This window comes from Thamnophis elegans, chromosome 13 (assembly GCF_009769535.1).
Source record: "Thamnophis elegans isolate rThaEle1 chromosome 13, rThaEle1.pri, whole genome shotgun sequence".
NCBI lineage: Eukaryota > Metazoa > Chordata > Lepidosauria > Squamata > Colubridae > Thamnophis > Thamnophis elegans.
In genome coordinates this window covers 3,895,747-3,910,269 of record NC_045553.1, presented here as the reverse complement: position 1 = coordinate 3,910,269, position 14,523 = coordinate 3,895,747, and the positions used below count along the sequence as shown (strand labels likewise).

General features: G+C 45.9%; 1 protein-coding gene across 4 annotated transcripts in view; it reads right to left on the bottom strand.

Annotated features, from left to right (window-relative positions):
- NF2 (neurofibromin 2) overlaps window positions 1-14,523 on the bottom strand; it is an 83,349-nt gene that overhangs the window by 26,862 nt on the left and 41,964 nt on the right. For all 4 annotated transcript variants that reach the window (XM_032229505.1, XM_032229509.1, XM_032229506.1 and 1 more), the window contains 5 exons: window positions 12,628-12,702; window positions 8,215-8,328; window positions 3,214-3,336; window positions 2,093-2,310; window positions 747-852 (listed from right to left, as the gene is read on the bottom strand). In XM_032229505.1, coding sequence (XP_032085396.1) covers window positions 747-852; window positions 2,093-2,310; window positions 3,214-3,336; window positions 8,215-8,328; window positions 12,628-12,702 — 636 coding nt within the window. The remainder of the gene's footprint in view (window positions 1-746; window positions 853-2,092; window positions 2,311-3,213; window positions 3,337-8,214; window positions 8,329-12,627; window positions 12,703-14,523) is intronic.

Here is a 14,523-nt window from a genome sequence, read left to right as displayed (position 1 = left end):
GAAAGATGCTGACTGTGTAAACCGCTTAGAGAGGGCTAGAAAGTACTGTGAAGCGGTATATAAGTGCTATTGTTATTGTTTGTTCTTTCCTCCCTCCCTCCTTTCCTCCCTTATAATCTTTCTCTTTATCTCTTTCAATTCTTCTCCTTCCTCCCTCCCTCCTTTCTTCCTGTATAATATTTCTCTTTATCTCTTTCAATTCTTCTCCTTCCTTCCTTCCTTCCTTCCTTCCTTCCTTCCTTCCTTCCTTCCTTCCTCCCTCCTTCCTTGGAAGCACAGTGGTTAGAAGGCAGTAATGCAGGCTAACTCTGCCCACAGCCAGGAGTTTGATCCTGATCGCCTCAAAGTTGACTCAGCCTTCCGTCCTTACCTGGTCGATAAAATGAGGACCCAGATTGTTGGGGTTTGCAAGATGCTGACTTTGTAAACCACTTAGAGAGGGCTGTGAAGCGGTATATAAGTCTACCGTAAGTGCTATTGTTATTTAAGATGGGGGGACTTTAATTCCCAGGATTTCCTAGCCAACATGGTCACTGCTAAGAATTTTGGGGAACTAAAAGTCCAACTCATCTCAAACAGTGTTTCTCACGCTTGGGAACTTTAAGGTAGCTGGCTGGGGAATTCTGGGAATTGAAGTCCACCCATCTTAAAGTAGCCAAGGTTGGGAAACACTGATCCGGAGGCTTATCCATAAGACTGAAAAGTCTGTGGAGTCCTCAATAGGAAAATAAAATGCATTTTCTTACGGTGTAGGATGACTTGCTGGTAATTTCTAGAAGTTTCTGCTTGGCTCTCCTTTCAGAGTCACGAGATTCTTGCAGGTCGTTCTTCAGCTGATCGGCTTCCTTTGCCCTGCAGGCCGTCAAGAAGAGAAGAATCCACAGTCAGACCCAAACCAGTGTTTATCCTCCCCCAAAAGACGAAAGGGGGGCAAGGCATCAACCCTCCGAAGGCTAAATGATGTCCACATCCTATCAATATCATAAAGAAAGCCAGCAAAGGGGAGTATTGTTTTCTCTGGTAGCTGATTTTGAAAAGTACCGTATTTTTCGGAGTACAAGACGCTCCAAAGTATAAGGCACACCTCGCTTTTGGGGAGGAAAACAACAAGAAGAAAAATCTGCCTCTGCTTCCTAGCAATTTGCCTCCTTGCAGCAAACAGCAAACAGCTCATTTCAATTTCAGCACAGGCTGATTAGCACAAGGGGAAAAAAATCTGCCTCTGTTTCCCAGCAATTTGCCTCCTTGCAGCAAACAGCAAACAGCCCATTTCAGTTTCAGCTCTGCCTCCCAGCAATTTCCCTTGCCTTGCAGCAAACAGCCCGTTTCAGTTTCAGTTTCAACACAGCCTGATTAGCACAAGCAGCTGATTGTTGGTTGGATCAGCTGTTTCAGGCTGCAGGGATTGCCATAGCCTATTGCCGCCTCAGAACACCCCATTTTTGGCCTCCGCATGCCCTGTTTTCGGCCTCCGGGCGCCTCATTTTCCGCCTGTTCTGGGAGGCGGGGATCAGAATGGGTGGAAAATGGGGCGCACGGAGACAGAAAACAGGCCGCGCAGATGTCAAAAACAAGATGCGGAGGCCAAAAACGGGCACGAAGGCGGCAATAGGCAACGGCAATCCCTGCAACCTGAAACATTACAAACAACACTTCGTGATAGGCATGGATACCAAATGGCTGCCAAGGCTGAGAAATACTGCTCTAAGGAAACAGGGTAGATTGTGCCATCCCTGAAGTTAAACAGACCAGTAAGTATCCCCTACATAAGAAGCCCATGGGGGCATATCAGGGAGGTTAAACCAGGGGTCAGCAACCTTAAACACTGAAAGAGCCACAAAAGTCCTAACTGGAAGTCCCCCGTTCAATTTCGGAGCCGACCGGAAGTCCAGTTCCCCCACCATAGAGTCTCCTCGTAGCGCGGCGTCCTTTTTCCTCTACCTGTCCTAACTTAAAGCCCTATCAAATGTGGTTTTGACTGGTGACAGGGAGCTGCAGCAGAGGGATGAAAGAGCCACATGCGGCTCCAGAGCCGCAGGTTGCTGATCCCTGGGTTAAACCAAGCAGATCCAAGCTCCTCCTAGGGTACCACCTTCGTTCAGACTCCTCCGCCATTTTCAGTGCCAGCATCTCAGCCTCCAACACCTTTTGTTCCATCAACCGCTTCTCTTCCTCCGTCCGTATCGCCGTGGCTTTGATCCGTTGCATTTCCTGCTCCGCCTCGGCGGCCTTTTGCGCCAGGAGCTTGGCTTCCTCTTCGGTGATCTGAGCTTTTTCAGCTAGCAAGTCGGCGGTTTCCTCCGATCTCATCTGGGCGAGAAGGACGGAGAATTAAGACACAGGAAGTCTGACGCGTTTAAATGGACGTTTTGATGAACCCCAAAGCTGGGGAACCGGGAATGAATTCCAAAGGTTTAGCAGATTGAGACCCTGTTTTCCCTCAAAATAAGACTCAACTGGGAAATACCCCCAGCGTGATGCTTATAATATGAGCCCCAACCCAAAAATAAGACCCAGCCAACCAGATGGATGCGTTCAATACCGTATTTCCCTGAAAATAAGACCTAAACCAGTGATGGCCAACATTTTGGCACTGAGTGCCAAATTGGAATGCATGTCCATATGTGCTGGAGTGCCAAAAAACCCCAAACCAGCTGGCCGGTGTGCATGCATACATCGGCCACCTGGTGTTTGGGTTTCCGGCATGCGCATGCATACCAGCCACTGGTCTTCACATGTGCAGAAGCACCAGAAACCCCGGCGTGCGCATGTCTGTTTTTTTGGTCTGAAAATGGCTTGAAAACAGCCCCCCAAATGGCCTGTTTTTGGGGTGTTTTTGGGGGCATTTTCAGGCCATTTTCCGGCGCTCCAGGACCCGCGAAGACCAGCCGGCAATGGCATGTGTGCCCATAGAGAGGGCTCTATGTGCCACCTCGGGCACGCATGCCACAGGTTCGCCATCACTGACTTAAATGGAAAATAAGCCTTAATGCAACTTTTCGAGCAAAAATTAAGGCCCGGTCTTATTTTTGGGGGAAACACGGTAGTTCTGGACTTACAACAGTTCATTTACGGACCGTTCGATGTTACAACAGTGATGGAGCCTCAGATGAGCAATGCACCTCCTCCAGCAACTATCCTGGATGAAACATCCCTTCCACCGAGAGGCACTCGTGTTCTTTCTACCTGTAGAAGAGCATCTGAAGGACCTACCAGAGCTTCATTCGCCATGGTGGCCTCCTCTTTCAACTGCAGGAGTCTCCTCTCCAGCTCATCCCTCGTGCGCTCGGCCTCCTCTCTCATCTGTTTCTCTCGGGCTAAACGCTGGCGCTCCATCTAGGAGGAAGCAAGCGATAGGGTGGGAAAAGAAGAATTTAAAAAAATGGCTACCTCTTTTGCTTCCACAGCGGAAGCATTTCTCCGTAATAGCAGCAACTTTTTGGGTGACTGCATTTTTTGGAGTATAAGACGCTCCGAAGTATAAGACTCACCTAGATTTTGAGGAGGAAAACAAGGGAAAAATATCTACCTCTGCTTCTCAGAAATTTGCCTCCTTTCAGTAAACAGTACAGATGATATACACCGTTTGTAGTGTTATATTTCAGACTACACTTGTACAGATGCTGTTAAAATTGATGTACTTTCTGGAAGTATAGTTATTCTCTGCTATTTAAAAGAATAGCACTTTTTAAGACAATCGCACTGGGCCTCTTCAGATCAAGCATTTATTTTAAAAAGCTTCTTCATTTTGTCGTTGTCTAGAACAATAATAAAGCAGCCTTAAAAAAAATAAGTCTAATAATTTGAACATTCTATAGGCATTTATAGTTGTTGATTTACCTCCTTGCAGTAAACAGCCTGATTAGCACAAGGGAAAAAAATCTGCCGCAAGCCCCCGTTTGCTGCAAAGAGGTAAATGGCTGGGAGGCAGAGGCCAAAGGGTTGGGGTCGGTGGGTGGGTGGGGCTACATTCAGTGTATAAGACGTATCCAAATTTTTACCCTCTTTTAGGGGAAGAAAAGGTGCGTCTTATACTCCGAAAAATACGGTATTTTTGTTAAAAGAGTTAAAATTGAAGGGCGTCCAATGTTTTCAAGAATTTGAGAGGCCTTCCTTCTTTGCAACATGGCACGAAGAGGGGGAGGATCTCCAGGGGCTTTCCAAGGAGCCAGCCAACAGCGCCGTTGCCAAATTCATTCGTTCCCAAAGCTTTTGTTCTGCCTCCTATCGACAGAAAACAGGCTTCCTTCTTCTCAAAGACCATTGGCCGAGTTCTTTGGCGAATAATTTGCTCCTCGCGAAACCCACCTTAAGTTCAAGGGAGGTTTGAAAGCATCTCAAGAGCTTTGTCTCGGGTATCCTTGCCAGCCTGGCAGCCTGGGCTCAAGATGAGCACACTCCTCCTTCCAGGGTCCAATCTGAGTCGATCGCAGGGATCAAGAGATTTAATCTTCCCAGCTTTCGGACTGGTGCTGAAGCCCATCCTCATTCTCTCTCTCCCTCTCCAGCATGTCTGCACTGAGTTGTTCGGCGCGTAGTATTTATGTGGTGCCTGGTTGTGTTGTGGCTTTTTAATTAGGGTGTTGATGGTCGGCTATTAAGTCATATTAAATCATTCTGGTGAGAGAGAGAATGAGAGAAAGAGAAGCTATCTGAGGATGAGCTCCAGCACGAGTCCAAGAGCTCGGAAGACTAAACCCCTGATCCCAGGGACCGACTCAGATTGGATCCTGGAAGGAGAATTGTGCTCATCTTCAATCAGGTTGCCAGGCTGGCAAAGACACCCGAGACAAGTTATAAAGATGCTTGCCAACTCGGAAAGCATCCCTGGCCTGCTCCCGGATTGCCCTAGGCAAGGGGGATGGGACACTGACAAAGCAGCACAGCAGCCACAAACAGCAGCACATTCCAAGCATATCTTTCTCAAGGATGTCTCCCAGGTTACCCGCAGCAGCCGGAGGGGAGCGACCTCTACAGCCCGGGAAAGTGCTCCATTGGAGAATGTGATTTATGACACAAACTGTTGGGGGGGGGGGGGGGAGGCGTGGGAACAATGTCATAATTGAGCCATAAATTATGTGGGGTCAGAGCTGACTTCACTTGGGTATGTGCCGACATGTTACTCCTAATAAATAACTGGATTTTGTTTTGAAGCTTAGCTTGTGGGGGCATCCCTTGGAACCCTGGCAGCAAGCCAACTCTGACCCCAGGTAATTTGTGGCTCAATTATGAACCCCGAGGATGCTTTCAAACCTCCCTTGAACTTAAGGTAGGTCTCACGAGGAGCAAATTATTGGCAAGAACCTCGCCCAATGGTCTTTGAGAAGAAGGAAGCCTGTTTCTGTCGATAGGAAGTAGAACAAAAGATTGTCACAACAGGCGTTGAAGGAGTTGAGCTCCTACAACAGTTGATCAAAGGGATTGTCTATACCCAACTCTTCGGCCAACCTAGCAATTTGAAAGCACGCCCCCAAAAATGGAAGTAGAAAAACAGGAACCACCTTTGGTGGGAAGGGAACAACGTTCCGTGCGCCTTCGGCGTTTAGTCATGCCGGCCACATGACCACGGAGACATTTTCAGACAGAGCTGGCTCTTCGGCTTTGAAACAGAGATGAGCAGCGCCCCCTAGAGTTGGGAACGACTAGCACATAGGTGTCAGGGGAACCTTTAGAGAGTTGAGGTGGTGCAGTGGGTAGAGTGCAGTACTGCAGGCCACTTCAGCTGACTGCTAGTTCGGCAGTTCAGCGGTTCAAATCTCACCGGCTCAGGGTTGACTCAGCCTTCCATCCTTCCAAGGTGGGTAAAACGAGGACCCAGATTGTGGGGGCGATATGCTGACTCTGTAAACCGCTTAGAGAGGGCTGAAAGCCCTATGAAGCGGTATATAAGTCTTATTGCTATTGCTTTACCTTTATAGCCCAATCAGACCTGCTAGAAGGACCTAACCGGTGCCTGCTGAGTTAGGTTCTCAGGCCAGACGAGTTTAAGGACTTCGCCCTAAGGAAATCCAGGATATAAGACTTCTGTAACCTTTCGGGGCATCTCTAAAACCCAATACGGAGTTCCCCAGTGTTTTTGGCTTCGCGGACTGGCCAGAGGGGGGAGGGATGGTTCGTGCAAGCGGCTGGGAAGCGTGCGCAGCTCCGTTTTTGCAAGCAGCATGTATGCCCGCCTGTGTGCTGTGAGGATACATACGTGCGCGCACTCGCTGTCCATTTCCAGGGCCCAGTGGCAAATCTTTCACGGGCGGCTAGTGGACTGCGGCCCACAGCTTGGGGGGACCCCCCTGACCCAAGAGGCTCTTCTTCTCCCGCTCTCTAGCAGCGCACCCAGAAGTGGCCATCAATATTCCACCTGTCACCCTACAGATTAGCTGTATGGGTTTCGGCCACGAGGAAAGCTCTCCGCGCATGATTCATACAATCCAATTTGCAGAGATGCACTCCCTGGCTCCCTGCTGCAGACTGCGATGCGCTGCGTCGGCCAGATGGGAGAAAGGAGGCCAAGCCACGCATTAGCATGCAGGCAGCATGCAAGCCGCACATCGGCACACAGTTCGTTATGGTTTAATTAGGAGAGAGGAGGGCACAGCTCCTCCCTCCTCCTCCTCCTTCTCGGTCCCGTTTTCCCGGTAACTGATTCCCTGCCGCTCACACACACACACACACACTCTCCAAAATCTGGAGAAGAGTAACAGAAAGAGGAGACCCATTTAGAGAGCAGACTGTAGCACATGCTTGCCTGGACGCAAACGCATATACTCAAAACCTTTACCCCGAAAGCAGGCGGAAGGGATGTGTCAGCAAAGAGACAAGACAAAGGGACAAGAAGCAATGGGTGGAAACTAATCAAGGAGAGAAGCAACCTAGAACTCAGGAGAAATTTCCTGACAGTTAGAACAATTAATCAGTGGAACAGAAGTTGCCTCCAGAAGTTGTGAATGCTCCAACACTGGAAGTCTTTAAGAAGAGGTTGGATAACCATTTGTCTGGAATGGAATAGGGTTTCCTGCCTAGGCAGGGGGTTGGACTAGAAGACCTCCAAGGTCCCCTCCAACTCTGTTATTCTATTCTATTCTATTCTATTCTTTTCAATTCTGTATCTGTTCTATTTCTGTTCTGTTCTGTTCTGTTCTATTTCTATTCTATTTCTATTCTATTCCTGTTCTGTTCTATTCTGTTTCTGTTTCTATTCTATTCCTTTTATTATTCTATTCTATATCTGTTCTATTTCTGTTCTGTTCTGTTTCTATTTTATTCCTTTTCATTATTCTATTCTATTCCTTTTTTTGATTCTAATCTGTTTCTATTCTATTCCAGTTCTGTTCGAATTCTATTCCTTTTATTATTCTATTCTATTCTGTATCTGTTCTATTGCTATTACAATTCTATTCTACTCTATTTCTATTCCTGTTGTGTTCTATTCTGTTTCTATTCTATCCCTTTATTCTATTCTATTCTATTCAGCAGGAAAGAAGGAAACCAGGGTTGGTCAAGAGAGCATCTCCTCCTCCATTTGAGGGACACCTGCGTATGAAAACCAAGGGTGACAAAAGCAGACCCAAATTCTAGTGTTCGGCTAGTTTTCCACTGATTAATTGTTCTCACTGTCAGGAAATTTCTCCTCAGTTCTAAGTTGCTTCTCTCCTTGATTAGTTTCCACCCATTGCTTCTTGTTCTACACTCAGCTGCTTTGGAGAATAGCTTGACTCCCTCTTCTTTGGGGCAGCCCCTGAGATATTGGAAGACTGCTATCATGTCTCCCCTGGTCCTTCTTTTCATTAAACCAGATATACCCAGTTCCTGCAACCATTCTTCATATGTTTTAGTCTCCAGTCCCCTAATCATCTTTGTTGCTCTTCTCTGCACCCTTTCTAGAGTCTCAGCATCTTTTCAACATCGTGGCAACCAAAACTGAATGCAGGATTCCAAGTATGGCCTTACCAAGGCCTTATAAAGTGGTATTAACCCTTCACGTGATCTTGGTTCTCTCCCTCTGTTGATGCAGCCTAGAACTGTGTTGGCTTTTTTGGCAGCTGCTGCACACGGCTGGCTCCTATTTAAATGGTTGTCCACTAGGACTCCAAGATCCCTCTCACAGTTGCTACTATTGAGCCACGTACCACTTATACTGTACCTGTGCATTTTGTTTTTCTTGCCTAGGATGTCTTGTGAATGCAGACCTCACGTGTTTGGAACTGGGAATATTCTCACCTGCTTCCTGGCTTTTTCCTCCCTCGCTTGGGCTTTCATTTGCTGGACTTCGAGGGAATCGGCCTTCCGTCTCCTCATGAATAGGTCGTGGTTGCCGATGCAGAGCTGAAGGATCTGTTGCAGCCAACAAGAAAGGGAGAAAGCAGGCTAAGTCCTTGTTAAACACCACACCGTGTTATTTTTTTTAAAACTATTACCATCCGGCAGCCGGTACAGGACAATAAAAACAAGGAGCCATAGATTGAAAAACAGCTTCTATCCCACGGCAGTAGCTATATTGAATTCTATAGTATAGGTAAAGATTCCCCTCCTTGCTAGTCGTTCCCGACTCTAGGGGGCGGTGCTCATCTCCGTTTCAAAGCCGAAGAGCCAGCGCTGTCTGAAGATGTCTCCGTGGTCATGTGGCTGGCATGACTCAACGCTGAAGGCGCACGAAACGCTGTTACCTTCCCACCAAAGGTGGTCCCTATTTTTCTACTTGCATTTTTTTTAAACATGCTTTCGAACTGCTAGTTTCGCAACTAACAACATTCCCAATTCTTTTTCCTGAATCTTGGCTACCAATTGGTCTCTGGACGCAATTCAAGGTGTTGGTTATTACCTTTAAAGCCCTACATGGCTTAGGGCCAGCGTATCTGCGAGACCGCCTACTGCCACGTACCTCCCAATGGCCGGTAAGATCCCACAGGGTGGGCCTCCTTCGGATGCCGTCAGCCAGACAGTGTCGGCTGGCGGGCCCCCGGAAGAGAGCCTTCTCTGTGGCTGCTCCGACCCTTTGGAATCAGCTACCCCCAGAGGTCCGGACCTTACCCACTCTCATGGCCTTCAGGAAAGCTGTTAAAACCTGGCTGTTCCGGCAGACCTGGGGCTGTTGACCTTATTGTTAAGGCCCAGCCCCGATTAGAATGAATGCGTGTTGTGAATTTTAAATTATCCTTTTTATTTTATTTTCTTTTTTTTCTTTCCCTCTTTATAAGCCACCCGGAGTCCTTCGGGATTGGGCGGCATATAAAATTATAATTATAATTATAATTATTATTATTATTATTATTATTATTATTATACAATTGTATCACAGCGGCCAGTTGTTTCGCCGGATTTGGCATTACTAGTCGGGCCCCACCCAGGGGCCTAAGACGTCGTAACGTATTTTCTTAATATGCGTGCAGATCCAAGCAGTGCGGCTTTTTGCATTTGACTGATGGTGATTTTGTCAAATTTTAACTGTTTTAAATGTAATTCCAGTGCTTTTGGAATAGCACCCAGTGTGCCAATTACCACTGGAATTATCACTGCTGGTTTGTGCCATAGTCGTTGAATTTCGATTTTTAAGTCCTGGTATCTTGCGATTTTTTCATGTTCCTTCTCGGCGACCCTGCTATCACCTGGTATTGCGATGTCTATGATTGTGGCCTTATTTTTCTCAACCAGTGTGATGTCTGGTGTATTATGCGCCAGTATTTTGTCCGTTTGTATACGGAAATCCCACAAGATCTTGACCATCTGATTTTCGGTGACTTTTTCAGGCTGATGTTCCCACCAGTTTGTTGCTGTTTTAATATTATAATTTTTGCACAAATTCCAATGGATCATTTGTGCTACTGAATTGTGCCACAATTTATAATCAGTCTGCGTGATTTTTTTACAGCAGCTGAGTATGTGATCAACAGTTTCATCAGCTTCTTTGCAAAGTCTGCATTTGGCATCATCAGAGGATTTTTCGATTTTGGCCTTAATGGCATTTGTGCGGATAGCTTGTTCTTGCGCAGCCAGGATTAGTGACTCTGTTTCTTTCTTTAATGTACCTGTTGTTAACCATAACCAAGTTTTTTCACTGTCCACTTTATCTTTTATTTTTTCCAGAAATTGGCCATGCAGTGCTTTGTTCTGCCAACTCTCCATTCTTGATTTTATCACATCTTTTCTATATTCTTGTTTCGTCTGTTGGACCTTCAGTAGATTTTTGTTCTTTACTTCGATTAATAGATGTTCTTGACTTTCTTTTAAATATTATTATTATTATTAATAATAATAATAATAATCATCATCATCATCATCATCAAAATAAAAATCGAAATTCAACGACTATGGCACAAACCAGCAGTGGTAATTCCAGTGGTAATTGGCACACTGGGTGCTATTCCAAAAGCACTGGAATTACATTTAAAACAGTTAAAAATTGACAAAATCACCATCAGTCAAATGCAAAAAGCTGCACTGCTTGGATCTGCACGCATATTACGAAAATACGTTACGACGTCCTAGGCCCCTGGATGGGGCCCGACTAGTAACCAATGCCAAATCCGGCGAAACAACTGGCCGCTGTGATACAATTGTACAATAATAATAATCTTCAGCTACCCGCTTTCAGGCTAAATGTTAGAAATCATAGACAGTGGAGGAACGCCACTGAATTCCCAGGTAAGCTGGCAAGAGAAGGACAGAAAGAGTGATTGGAGATTGTGTTCTGAATAACCCCTCCGGCTTTTGCACACGGGGATTCAAACTGCACAGGTAAAAAGGAAGAAGAAGAAGACAAAATAGACGAGCAGAGACTGGTCAACACCTCCTGTAAAGTCTTCAATCCATCAACAGGCGAGGAGACCCTGCAAAAAAACCTTCGCTAAAAAGGCACGGGCTTAAAACAAAAGGTCGCCGGTGGGAGTCTAACGACGCTAGCCGGGAGCCAAGAGCGAGAGAAATAAAGCAGCCGCTATTAGAAATCTTTCATCGAAAAGCCTGCTGTTTTCTCAGCTCTCCAAGAGACCAATTTCGGAAAGGATTCTCAAACAAAGCCCTGCTGCTTGAACCAACAGTGGATTACGCCTTGTCAAGTTGGCCTTTCGCTCAAGATTTAGAGCCACTTTACCCAAAATCCAAACAGACCCTGTCCTGTCTCTCTCGCTCTCTCTCTCTAATCTGCCAGAAAAAATAATATCATAGCCATTTTTAGACCGTTTTTCTGGTGGTCCGGGGCCAGCGAAGACCAGATGGCTGGCACATTAGAAACCAGAAGAGCAGCTGGCAACGGTGCGCTTGCCCACAAAGAGGCTCACGCATGTCATATGTTTGCCATCACAGGTGTAGGGTCTCCTGCTTGAGAAGGGGAGTGTGCGTTAGATTAGATGACCTATAAGGTCCCTTCCAACTCTGTTAACCTGTTCAATCTTCGAGGCCACGTACCCTGGGACTGGAATTTCACCAGCCTGAACACCTCAGCGCTTCCCCAAAAAAATCTCAGGGGCGCCAAATTTGTTACATCCAGATGGACTATGGGGGGCAGGGCTGGGGCAACTAAGGGGTTAGTTTTGTATTGCCAGGCAGGAACTTCAGATCCCGCCCGACTCTGCTGCAATGAGCATCTCTTAGTGAAAGTGCCTTTTCACTCCCATCGAATGGAGTCGAGGGTTTCACTTTCCTGGGAGATCAGACTGGGGCAGGTCTGACACCAAGGGGAAAATAACGTATGGGTGGGGTGGTTTGTTATGAACATACAGCCCAGAATCATAAGAGCTGGAAAGGGATCTCACGAGATTTTCTAGTCCAACCAGTGGTGGGTTTCAAAAAATTTTGGAACCTCTTCTGTAGGTGTGGCCTGCTTTCTGGGTCCACTGATGGAATCTCTTCTAACTGGTTCGGTAGATTTGACGAACCGGTTCTAACGAACCGGTCCGAACCGGTAGGAACCCACCTCTGAGTCCAACCCTGAGCTGGAATATGAGAAAGACTCCCATTTTGGGATCTACGCCGCTGAGTTTTGGCTGTAGCTTGCCAGATCACTTGCTAACCTCTGGATCCTACCACAGGTGTACCTGTTTGTACCTGCAGCAATAGCAATAGCAATAGCAATAGCAGTTAGACTTATATACCACTTCATAGGGCTTTCAGCCCTCTCTAAGCGGTTTACAGAGTCAGCATATCTCCCCCACAGTCTGGGTCCTCATTTCACCCACCTCGGAAGGATGGAAGGCTGACTCAACCTTGAACCGGTGAGATTAGAACCGCTGAACTGCAGATAACAGTCAGCTGAAGTGGCCTGCAGTACTGCACCCTAACCACTGCGCCACCTCGGCTCTTAGATAGATAGATAGATAGATAGATAGATAGATAGATAGATAGATAGATAGATAGATAGATAGATAGATAGATAGATGATAGATAGATAGATAGATAGATAGATGATAGATAGATAGATAGATAGATAGATAGATAGATAGATAGATAGATAGATAGATGATAGATAGCAATAGCAATAGCAGTTAGATAGCAGTGGTCTGCAGTACTGCACCCTAACCACTGCGCCACCTCGGCTCTCTCAGCATACAAGCATGCCTCAGTAGCAGGAAAGGGAAATGAGTACCTTTCTCTGCTCAGGTGAAATTTCTCCCACGGAACGAGGACGCGGTACCTTACCAGTTTATTGACCCGCAGCTTTGAGGAGTTGAATTTGAAGACGTCAATCTTCTTGTCCAGAGGCTTGATTGTAAACTAGGTGGAAAACAAAAGCAGCTTTGTGTACATTATTTTTTTTTAGAGCCACAAGAGATAAAGGCGTTAACCAAGGCGTAAGGATTAGAGAGAAAATGGGAAGCTCAGTCTCAAGTTAAGTCATTGATTCATCTGGCTGAGAAATTTCCAACTGGGACTAACTTTCCAGGACCTCAGACGGGAAACGTTTCCCGTTCCTTCCAAAATATTTGGCGCTGGTCCATTAAAAAAAAAGAATCAGCCTGAATTGCCTTTATTTTTTTTCTTCCTCCTGGGCCACACTGCGAAAATTAAGCGTCGCAAATGCTGAGATGTAGGGAGATGCCCGTTCCTACCACGTTGATGCTGGAAACGTAAAGAAAGGGAAGTAAAGACCCAACGAGGGAATTCATTTAATTGAAGAAAGCAACGACAGTGAAAAAAAAATCCTTACTTCATTTATCTCTCTCTCTCTCTCTCTCTCTTCCTCTGTTTTTCTTTCTCTTTCTGTCTTTTTCTTTTTCTCACTCTCTTATTTTTCCCTTCTCTTTCTCTCTCTCTCCCTCTGTCTCTTTCTCCTTCCGTCTCTCTCCCTCTCTGTTTTTCTTTCTTTCTCTTTCTGTCTTTTTCTTTCTCACTCTGTTTTTCTTTCTTTTTCTCTCTCTTCTTTTTCTCTCACTGTCCCTTTCTCCTCTTTCTCCTCTTTCTCCCTTTCTCTGTTTTTCTTTCTTTTTCTCTTTTCTTTTTTCTTCTTTCTTTCTCTCTCTCACTGTCCCTTTCTCCCTCTTTCTCCTCTTTCTCCCTTTCTCTGTTTTTCTTTCTTTTTCTCTTTTCTTTTTTCTTCTTTCTTTCTCTCACTGTCCCTTTCTCCCTCTTGCTCCTCTTTCTCCCTTTCTGTTTTTGTTTCTTTTTCTCTCTCCTTTTTTCTTCTTTTTCTCTCTCTCTCACTGTCCCTTTCTCCCTCTTTTTCCTGTTTCTCCGTTTTTCTTTCTTTTTCTCTGCCCCTTATTTTTTCTCTTTTCTCTTACCCTCTCTCTGTTTTTCTTTCTCTTTTTCCTTTTCTCACTGTTTTTCTTTCTTTTTCTCTCTGTTATTTTTCTCTTCTCTTTCTCTCACTGTCACTTTCTCCCTCCCTTTCCCCCCCTTCTCTCTCTCTCCCCCCCTCTCTCTCACACACCCAAAAAAATCCCTCTGCCACTGACAAAGATTTTGCCAGGGGCAAAGAAAATGCTCTAATTGTTAGCGCTTAGAGAAAGGATCAGCAATGGTTCATTTTACAGGGCGGGGGGAAAAAAGAGTGATGCTTTGTCATTTAGCTGGCAGTTGAAGAATGAGATGCTGCCTTCGATTCTGGCTCCCTTGAGAGGAAATCCCCCCCCCCTTCGGCCCCCAAACTAATCCCACCTCTTGAATTTTCTGCCAACAATGGGCAGAGAAAGGACATTTCAATTCCGGCCAAGCGTTCAGTAATACCTATACTAGATTAAACACCTCCCCTGCGTCGAGGGGGCCCTTCTTAAGGTTGTACATCCCATCATGTCCGATCTGCCCATCATCTCATCACCAGGCTTCATTGTCATGATCAAAGGTGACAGCAGCGTCACTCAAAAGATGGGTTTTCTGTTAAGTGCTGTGGGAGAGACGTTCAGCTTTCTATTTACCTTTCGGAAATGAAGGAGACCCAGGTCTGATTGGCTTCGTTTCAGCCTTTACAATTATGCACGCATGTGAAACAGGTATTATACAGGCAGTCCTTGACTTACGACCCCCCCAAATTGGATCCTGACATTTCTGCTGCTAAGTGAGACATTTAGTAAGTGGTTTTGTTTTGTTTTTTTAACT